The 10,582-nt window shown below is 47.8% G+C and overlaps 1 protein-coding gene across 1 annotated transcript in view; it reads right to left on the reverse strand.

The window, feature by feature from the left end:
• Window positions 1-10,582, reverse strand: part of LPP (LIM domain containing preferred translocation partner in lipoma) — a 670,645-nt gene that overhangs the window by 659,827 nt on the left and 236 nt on the right. The window contains exon 2 of the mRNA XM_030932348.1: window positions 10,394-10,457. Within this exon, the coding sequence (XP_030788208.1) occupies window positions 10,394-10,457 (64 nt within the window). The remainder of the gene's footprint in view (window positions 1-10,393; window positions 10,458-10,582) is intronic.

Raw genomic sequence — 10,582 nt, forward strand, 5'->3', positions numbered from 1 at the left:
CTTCCTGAAAATGATTCGTTTTCATACCAAACAAGACAGAAGCTCCAGGTGCCAACCAAGTTATTTTCTTCCTTGAACTAAACAAGAACCATTTTCAGTGGAAATTCACTAGGAAGTACAAGTGCAGATGACTCTGCATAATGGAAATGAATTTCCACTGTGACCTCTTGGCACAGAGTTTAGTAGAGCATTAGGCTTCCACAGTTACAGCTAGAGATCATTATCAAGATGGGTCACTGGATGGAAAATAATAGATTCAGGAGCCCAGCTAAAGTACACACATGAACAGAGAACGAATCTTATTTCTTAACTCTCAGTAGCCAGAGCAATTCAGCTGCCTGCTGCATCCTGGACTAAGCCTTCCCATCCTTCAATGTCTAACTGAAGACTCAGCACTTCCAACAAGCTCCAGCAATTCACAAGTCCATCAGTCCTTCACATGCCTCTCCCATGGCACTCTCTTATATTATAGATATACATTAACATGTTTTTATCAACCCTCATAAACAGTAAGTGCTTACTATCTTGACATACCCCAAACAGACTTAAATTCCTCTGCCTCCCGGGTTCAAGTGATTTTCCTGCCTCAGTCTCTCAAGTAGCTGGGATTACAGGCATCCACCACCACACCTGGCTAAATTTTTTTTTTTTTTTTTGTATATTTAGTAGAGATAAGGTTTCATCAGGTTGACCAGGCTGGTCTTGAACTCCTGACCTCAAGTGATCCATCCACCTCAGTCTCCCAAAGTGCTGGGATTACAGGTGTGAGCCACCAAGCCTGGCCACTCAGCAGACATTTCGTGAGCACCTAGCACCTCCCCTAACTAAAAGAGTGGATGTTTGTTGAGTCCTTCCCTTCCACCTGGCCTTATGCACGTTATTTATACTACCTCACTCAATATTCACCTATAAGTAGGGTGACCATATAATGTATCCTCCGAATCAGGACACCTATGAGAGTAAAAAGGAACACTATTGATACCACTGAAGTCCTCTGCAAGTTGACAGTTGTGCTGCTGGGTGGTAGCCTGAGTAATTAAGGGACACTAACAATGGCTTTAGCAAGAAGGGTGCGTGCTGGAGGCAGGTCAAAGCATCCTCCTTTAAGGTCAGTGACCCTGACCTGCTCTGATCCTCATGCTTATCTAGCCTATGAAAGGTTCCCACACAAGTTTCTGAAGAAGACCTGGTTTTGCCTTCAACACCAGCTTTCAGTTTGAACTACAGAGGGATCTCCAGCTATGATGCAAAGCCACAACACAGGCAATTACAACAGCAGAAGCAGACCCTCCCCAGGTAACAGATACAAACAGTGCAAACAAAACCCAAAAGCAGATGGGATGGGGACAGTAGAAGAAGGGACACTGCACAGCCATCCACTGGTGACAAATCACCTCTTTGCACAATCTGGAAATGCCCGTGAATGTCTGTGGCACTCATCCCACTTTTGGGGGCACACTATACTCATCCATGGTGACCTCATTAATAAGTGATCTAAAAATGAATACATGGAGAAAACAAATAGTGCCTGTGACCACCCAGGGAGCACCCTGTATTAAACAGCACAGCAAGGACTTGAACTAGAAGTTGTCTGGGTCTGAATCCCTTGAGCCCCATAAGCGGAGTAAGGTGTCATCACTGTGTGCCAGATGCCCCGCTGGGTGCCCAGAATCGGCCACATGTACAGACTGCATTACCGCTGACAAAGCGCCGTCACAGAAATGCCCCTGATTCTCACAAATGCATTGTGATGTATCACAGGATCTCCACTGAAAGGTAATTTAGGCTGAGGGATGTTCCAGAACTTGTTCAAGATCACAGGGCTTGTGGTTAGCCCAAACACAGATCTTTGTTTTCCCTACACCAAAAATCACTGGTATTGCCAAAATGATCCAGTATGGTGAAGCCCAGATCCTTGAACTCCCCGGTCCCAAATCTGATTTTTGGAAGGCAAAGCCTCAAATATAGTCAGCTAATGCTACTAATTAGTACTAGTGAATAATAATAACTACTTCTCAGCTGTGTAAAGGGCTTGCAGGGATGTTCACATCAACTATGCTCATTTGCAAAAGTTAAGGAACAAGACAGGAGTTTTGGAGAGGGGGGTTTGATACTCACTCTGCCACTTAAGGCCCTGCGCCCCAGTTAGGAAAGTTTTATCACCCTTGAACTCTTGACCACTATCTGCAAGATAAGACTGATCTAGCCAACTTGTCTCTTGCATTATAATTGGGAACAAAGTAATAAAATGCATTTGCTATATTAAAAGTGCTATGAAGGCTATGAAATACTCATGGTTTCTGTGAGATACATTGTGATGCACAGGTTTAATAGGGAAGGCAAACACAAGAGGATCTACCTTGTAATGGATCTAAGACTATTGCCTAAAAACCTTTAGGCAAGCAAAAATAAGTAAATGTTAATGGAGAACAGTAGAGAGCAGGGGCAGGGAGCTGTCAAAAGCAAGGAACCTTGATGTTAGCATGGAGGCACAGCTTGGTTCTCGCAAACAAGCATCCATGGCAGTAACATAAATGGCAGTAACATCCATGGCAGCCATCCATGGCAGTCACATAAATAAATCCCCAGACCACACACACTCAAACTGAACCATCTTAATCTGATTACTTTCTAAGTATGAAGCACAAGTTTCAAGCCTAAGATATGATAATCTCCAAGTAACGTCCTCTCCTAAAATTCTCCAAAGCAGAGAAACCCCTGGTGGAGGGTCGAGTGGGGAAGGAACGTGTGAGGTACAGCGGAAATCGAGAAGGAAAAATACCTGGAAACAGGGCTGGCCTGGAAGTAAAGGCTGTGACCCAACTCCACGTCAGCTGACAAGGGTGTGATTGAACAAGTCTGTCCCTTTTCTGGGGCCTCAGTTTCCTCATCTGCATAACAAGGGATCAGCTCATTCTGACCAAGAAGACCCCAGTCCATGCTTAGCTGGCAGCTTGCTGCTTCTCCTGTTGACTACAAACTTTGGTGTACATTAAAAATATTCTTTTCCCCAGCCAAGGCTGATAAGCTGTCAAACAATTAGAAGGACAAAAGCTGGAACTAAGCTACCTAATATTATTCTAGCAGCAAACAGTTTCTGGAATCCATTTTTCCCTCGCTTACTCTGCTGACCTGATACAGGCCCATTCCTCCTGTCCTGGAACACTTCAGCAGCTTTCTAAGTTGGCACTCTGCCTCTGGTCTTGACCTGCCCTCACTCTGCCACCAGAGCTCTTTGAAATACAGATCCAACAAGGTCCTCCTTTGCTCAAAATAATAATAATAAAAGCCTTCCTGCTCCCTCCCACCTCTGCCATCATCCTTAGCTTGGTCCATCAGCCCTTTATTAACTAACCCTCCCTAGCCAGCCCCATCTCTCACAGTGATCTCCAAACACACATTTATATTCCTCAAACACTTTTAGGCCTCAGGCCTGGGCACATACACCAAGGTCCCTATGGCTAGAAAGCTCTTCCACTCCTGTCCACCATGTAAACTCCTATTCACTTCTCAAAACCCAACCAAATGTCTTCTTTTCCACAGGCATTCGCCAGTTCTTCTAAAAGACTGGTCACTCCTTTCTCCATGTTCCCATTAGCCCTTTGCTCATTACTTTATTAGGGCCTTAGCATCTTCTCTTTCAGTTTTTTTCCTATGATAGAATGAAGACTCTGGAAGGCAGAGCCTATCTCAGTTTTCTTTGTAACCAGTATCTAGCATTTCTGCCTGGCATACAGTAATCGCTTTGTACACAAGTACCGAACTTAATACATGAAATTGAGTTGTATCTGATCACAGATATGTGTGAGTTGGAAGGGTTAAGGAGTCTGGAAATTGCTTCACAGCACAAGGTAGATTTTGATATTGATCCTAGAATCACAGGTTTACAACAGGCAGAGACAGAGAGGCTGGAAACTCCAGGTAGATAAAACAGCATAAGAAAAGGCATGGATCAAGAAAACAGAGGGCCAGGCACAGTGGCTCACTCCTGTAATCCCAGCATTTTGGGAAGCCAAGGCCAGAGGATCACCTGAGGTCAGGAGTTCGAGACCAGCCTGGCCAACATGGTGAAACTCCGTCTCCACAAAAATACAAAAATTAGCCAGGCATGGCAGCAGGCATCTGTAATCCCAGCTACTTGGGAGGCTGAGGCAGGAGAATCACTGGAACCTGGGAGGCGGAGGTTGTAGTGAGCCGAGATCATGCCATTGCACTCCAGCCTGGGCAACAAGAGTAAAACTCCATCTCAAGGCTGAGTGTGGTGGCTCATTCCTGTAATCCCAGCACTTTGGGAGGCAGAGGCAGGTGAATCATGAGGTCAGGAGTTCAAGACCAGGCTGGCCAACATGGTGAAACCCCATCTCTATTAAAAATTAGTCGGGCGTGGTGGTGGGCACCTGTAATCCCAGCTACTCAGGAGGCTTAGGCAGGAGAATCGTTTGAACGCAGTGGGTGGAGGTTACAGTGAGCCGAGATTGCGCCACTGCACTTCAGCCCGGGCGACAAAGTGAGACTCCGTCTCAAAACAAACAAACAAACAAAAAATACTTTGTCTCAAAACAAAAGAAAACAGAGGAATGTTCAAGATCAGCTGTCTGTGTGAGGGAAAAGTGAAAGAGCAGTTGCAGCTGCAATTACCCTTAGCATAATTCATCTCACAACCCTCAACTTTACACTCCTAGTCCCCCAGTCTTCACTCTGCTGGCAGGGACTGCCCCATGCCACCTGTGCCAGCAACAACAGGCTCCAGGTTCTGGGGCAGTAAAAACAGTCCTGCTCCCCCAAGATTGCTATCCTGTGGCTGCAGTGAACTATTTTACTCCCTCTCTTCATCAAGCAAGTATTTCTGGAGTGCCTACCATGTGTCAGGCACTCTTCTGGGCATTGGGAATACAGCCATCAACAAGCAGACATCATTGCAATCCTCAAGCAGCTTATTTTAAAGTGGAGAGGAGGCAGACACGCAAATATGTAAGATGAAGTGGCGATGCATGCTTATTTGTGCCCATAAACATTGTTCATTCACCAAACAGCTACTGAACATCCTGGCGTCTGTCTCCTCTCACAACACAATAAACAGATTATTAATGCTTTTATCTGTGAGTGGCCAAAAATGTAGATGACCCACCTGACTCAGGTAGGTGACAGGAAGGATTGCAGGTGATCCCTCAGAGCCTTGAGCCAGAAAGCTTTGCTAGAGGACACAGAAGTTATATGGTTCAGCACCAGAGAACATATAGCACTGTTACAGGAGCCGTAAGATCAAAGGCAATGACTGAGTTCAAGACTCCATCACCTCCCCACTCTGTTACCTTACTACCCCAACCGCCTCTCCACAAGGATAAATCACATCCTTATCACAAGGGACTGGGGAGAGGAGCTCTATTGAGAGAGGCAGATGATTTGCGAGAGAGGCTCAGTCCTTTCCAGTTAGGTCTGGGGAGAGACAACACCCAAGATAGCATTGTAAGAGAGAAAAAGGGGCCAGGACAGCACCAGTGTGGGACTGAGAAGCCCGTTTGTCCACGTGCATCCTCAATTGTGACCCCACTAGGCCTCCATGAATGTGGGCTAATTAAATTCCAGGGAAGAAAACAGACAAGCAATGTCGATTTGAGCTTTTCATGCATGTGGGCATAGAAAAGAGTGGTGAAGAGGCTATGAAATCAGGCAGAAGTTTGAATGTCTCCTGGTAGTTGTGTAACCTGATTTCACCAAATTCATTTTCTCATCTGCAAAACGAGACTGGTCATCAAAAAGCCTACTTTAATGAATCAGTATGATAATTACAAAACAGGTGCTAAGCATTGAAAAATATTTCAAAATTATATTACTATTTAAAAAGAATGATAGGAAAGTAAACATTTTCTAACCTCAACTCTGTGGTTTACCTGCTTCCAAACATTAATCCCTACAGCCACCTACAGCTACTATCCACCTACCAATCTCACTGATGTGACCAACATCTAGAATGCACCCGCCTTTTTCTCCAAGCCTCCAGGCAGCCTACATCAGAATTCCACAACACACTTGAAATCCTTCGACCCTTCCCCTTGTCCTCAGGTTCTCTGCCTCACACGCTCCCTCAAGCCAACAGATTTTCACCCAGCTACTAGCTTCCTGCATGCAGCAACACGATTATATCTTCCCCTTCCTCACCTCTACCAAGTTTCTTCTAGCAAAGCACAGCCCTCCAAAGCCAGATTCCAGGAAAAGTCCCACCCACCAATGAACATACTCAGCTTGGAGCCTCTAATTGCGGCCCAGGGTCAAAGTTCCAGGTTCACTCAGCCTAAAAGTGGTACTATGACTCCTGCATTACCATTCAAATAACTACTCCCACAGAGATAACTCTAGAGACCCTGCCCAGCCTTAACCTCCTATGAATCTCTACAGAACCACTTAACGGCCCCTATCGAGATTAATTTAAACCTTACTTAGTAAAAAGTAAAGGCCCTCTTCTTTCTGCATTTTCCACGGTCCTCTTCATGCCTGGCCATTCAAAACATAGCCTGGAGAATAAAGCAGCTTCTCCCGGCTTCTGCATCTGCTACTATCTTGCTAATAGGTCCTTCTCTCACCTGTCCTTCCACCTGGATAATTCCTACTCATTCCCAGAGGTTCAGCTCAGACACCCCGCTCTCTACAATGACTTCCCTGAGAGTGAGCCTTCTCGGTGAAGAGCAGCCAAAACTTACCCTGTAAAAGCACTTAATACACAGACATGCCCCACTCCACCTTTCTCCCTCCCCTCACACACACCACACACTTGTGTGCTCCTCAAAGCCAGGGACCATGTACACCTCATCTTTGTACGCTCAGGGCCTAGCCAGTTTCTGGTTCACTGTAAGCAGGCTCCAACCCCAGCTTTTACCCTGTTACCTGCCATTTTCTATCTCCCTGTCTTTTTTCTGTTTAATGTAGCAAACCTCTGGGCCAAGGGGGCTACCCAGTTCTCATGAGTTACACTCTGCCCATGTACAAAATCCCCATCATTCCAGCATCTTCAGCATAGTTCTGAAATCAAATCCCATCTAACTCTTGCCCCATTCCCAATTAACCCAGACTGGCTCCACAGCAGGGTGAAGTCACATGTCATCACCAAGAAGCAAAAGTTCTGGGTTGTAATTTTGAGTACATCTCTAATTAGCTATATGACCTTGGGCAACGGTTAAAATAAAGGTGACAGCAGCACTAGGCCTCATTCTCAGGGGACCTTTGAGATTCAAGTGGAATATCTGATTGGAAAGTGTTTTATAAAGTGCAAAGCACTGTACAATCATAAACGACATGATGAACAATTTTATCAAATTGAAGCCATTGACTATAAGATGTGCCATTATCAACTTAGAATGAACAACAGCTGCACAACTATGGCACATTGTGATAAGACAACCACATTTCAGTGATATTAAAATGTGAAAAAAGCGTGTTTTAGAATTGATTCAATACAACTTGTCTCAATAAAGTATAGGAACCTGCTATAAAATTTTCATATTTGCCAATGGCACATAATAGGGATCCAGTAACCTATGTCAAGTAAATGAACAAGAACCAATTGATAATATTATTTTTCTTGGGGGGGCACCCACGGCGGGGAAATGGAGTCTCACTCTGTCACCCAGGCTGGAGTACAATGGCACAATCTCGGCCCACTGCAACCTCCTCCTCCCAGGTTCAAGCGATTCTCCTGCTTCAGTCTCCCAAGCAGCTGGTACTATAGGCACATGCCACCACACCCAGCTAATTTTTGTATTTTCAGTAGAGACGGGGTTTCATGATGTTGGCCAGCCTGGTCTTGAACTCCTGACTTCAGGTGATCTGCCCGCCTCGAGCCTCCCAAAGTGCTGGGATTACAGGCGTGAGCCATCGTGCCCAGCCAATAATATTCTTAGGCCAAATTATCATCTCTTTCATTGGAATTGGGCAGCAGGAGGCTTCCCAATGCCAGTACTTCCCCTCTAAATCATGTCTCAGCATGCTCAAAACCCTCAAATGATGACTTTAAGATATATCCAAACTCCTTAGCCTGTCATTTTTAAGGCACTTTATAACTAAGTTTCCTCTCCCCTCCATCATTTCCTGGAACTGTCTTCACCAGAATGTGTCACTCCAAGAAGGATCCTACTCAAGTTCGGGCCATAGCAATCAGCTCATCAGCTCAACTTCTCCCTCTGCGTACACTCAAAACCAACTCTAGGCCCATGCTACTTACAGAGAGCCTGCCTCTGAGGGAACTGCCTGACCCTAAGGCCCCAGGCTTTTATCCCTACCATTCAGATTAAGTAATCCCATCTGGAGCGTACATTCTAGACTATAAAGGTTTGGGTGTTGGGGTTGGGGGCTACATTGCAGAAATTAAATGCAAAAATACATAGTCTTTTTTTTTTTTTTTTTTTTTTTTTTTTTTTTTTGAGAGGGAGTCTCTGTCTGTCGCCTAAGCGGGAGTGCAGTGGTGTGATCTCAGCTCACTGCAACCTCCGCCTCCCGGGTTCAAGCGATTCTCCTGCCTCAGCCTCCCGAGTAGCTGGGACTACAGGTGCCCGCTACCAAGCCCAGCTAATTTTTTGTATTTTTAGGGTTTTGCCATGTTGCCCCAGCTGGTTTCGAACTCCTGACCTCAGGCAATCCGCCCGCCTCGGCCTCCCAAAGTGCTGCGATTACAGGCGTGAGCCACCGTGCCTGACCCACATACTTTTTCCTTTAACTGCCCCCTGGTGCTGGCAGGAACTGTGCAAGCAGAAAAACTGGTGACGAAGTAGAGAAAACCCTATTGGGTGTCCTAGCCCCCCACTGTCCACCATTATTGACCGTAGACTGTAGGTCTAGCACTCACCTTTGTGGACCTTTACCTATTCTTCTGTCTATAAGAGTTGAGGCCGGGGGAGGATGGGAGAGGGAATTGGATGATTTCTAAAGGTGCCTATCCACACTTTCCCTTTCTTCACTTTAGGCTTTCTTAAAATGCACATGTGCAGGGAAAGGTAAGCCATTAAGTCATTAACACCTTAGTGAGAGTGAATTTTACAGGAAAGGCAAGACATTTAGAAAAAGGGGAAGGAATAGAAACAGAAAGGGGACTGAAAACACAGGCAAGTGAGTTTCATACTAGTAAAAGCCCCAGAGAAGACCTGAGTTCTCACTGGTTGTTTTGTGTTGGGGGAGGAAAAGCAGTGGATCCCTTCTAAGGGAAGGGAAGTGGGAGAGATTTTTCAGTTCTCCTAGGACTCTGAGGTTCCAAAGGCTCTGCCCCGTCCAAGCACCCAGGCACAATTCCACTGATTAGCTCATCTCATGTCTCAACCTCCCCCATCCCCAACTCCTTGCCTCCAACTAAAGAACATTTATACTTTCATCTCCATTTCCCACACTACTTAGTCTTCTCTGGCCCACAGTTCCCTCGAAGAGATGTCTTCCTCCAAGCCGCTAGCTGGCTTCAGGAAACTGCTCATCCTTCAAAAGCCCCATTAAGTGCAGGACTCTCCAAAGGGCCGTCCCAGGGACCAGAAAATCAAACTCCTTCCCTGCAACTTCCTTAAACTTTGTCCTTGCCTTTCCTCCAGCACTTAGCACTTTCTACCCTAGGCCAGGTTTGACTCCTAGGTTCAACTGAGCTCCTGAAGGGCAACGTCCAACACACCCAGCACAGTGTCTGCCACACACAGGGTGCCAGAGAAACGCTTGGAGAAGGGAACTGAAGTCCAGAGTCAACTATTTGAATTATGGTTTGGCCTCTAGTAAATAACTTCCGGGCGACCCTCCTTCTCTCTGGGCCTCAGCTGCCCCAACTGTAAAATGGGAGGACTTGGAGGACTGGGTCTAGGCCCTTTCCGCTGTGACAACTGTGATTCCGCGAAAGCTCTAAGCGGATGGGCGTGGCCCCGCCCCCTGGGCGCCCAGAAAAGTCCGGGCAGGGGGCGCGCAAGGCTCCAACCCCGCCTAGCCTGGGGTCGACGCTTTCGGAAAAACTCTGGGGCCCCCTCCCCCATGGCGTGCACCCCGTGATTGGGCCGCGGCTGGCACTTCCGCACAGCGGGCCAGGCCAGAGCAGGGCGCGCGCCCCGCGCTCCTGCCACCCCGGAGGCGCTCGCGCCGGGGGAGGGCTGGGGGTTCCCGAGGCGACCGCGGGCGGAGGGTGAGGGGAAGGAAGGATTTACAACAATACCTCAGGGAGGAGGCAGCCGGGGCAGCGGCGGCGGCGGCGGCGGCAGCGGCGGCGGCGGCGGCTGGAGGCGGAGGCAGAGACAGAGGAGGAGGTGCCCGGGCACTCCCCCTCCCATTGTCCCCAGCCCCGGACAGGCCCGGCCCCGCGCCCCACACTGGCCTCCTCGAGCGCGCCGCCCGCGCCCAGCGCCCCGCGCCCCGCGCCCCGGGCCGTGCAGCCAGCCCTTACCTTGCAGCGCCCGGCTGTCCCCCGATCGCTAAAGCTACTTATCCCGGGAAAGCTCGCGCGGGACCTGGGAACGAACCCACAGACAAAAAGTGAAACTTCGGCAGGGCTGGAGCTGCTGCTGGTTGGTGCCTTTCCCCCTCCTTCCTCCCCACCGTCCCCACCCCCTCCCCTTGGTCTCCCGTGCGGTGC

The sequence above is a fragment of the Rhinopithecus roxellana genome, chromosome 1 (assembly GCF_007565055.1).
Source record: "Rhinopithecus roxellana isolate Shanxi Qingling chromosome 1, ASM756505v1, whole genome shotgun sequence".
Classification (NCBI taxonomy): Eukaryota; Metazoa; Chordata; class Mammalia; order Primates; family Cercopithecidae; genus Rhinopithecus; species Rhinopithecus roxellana.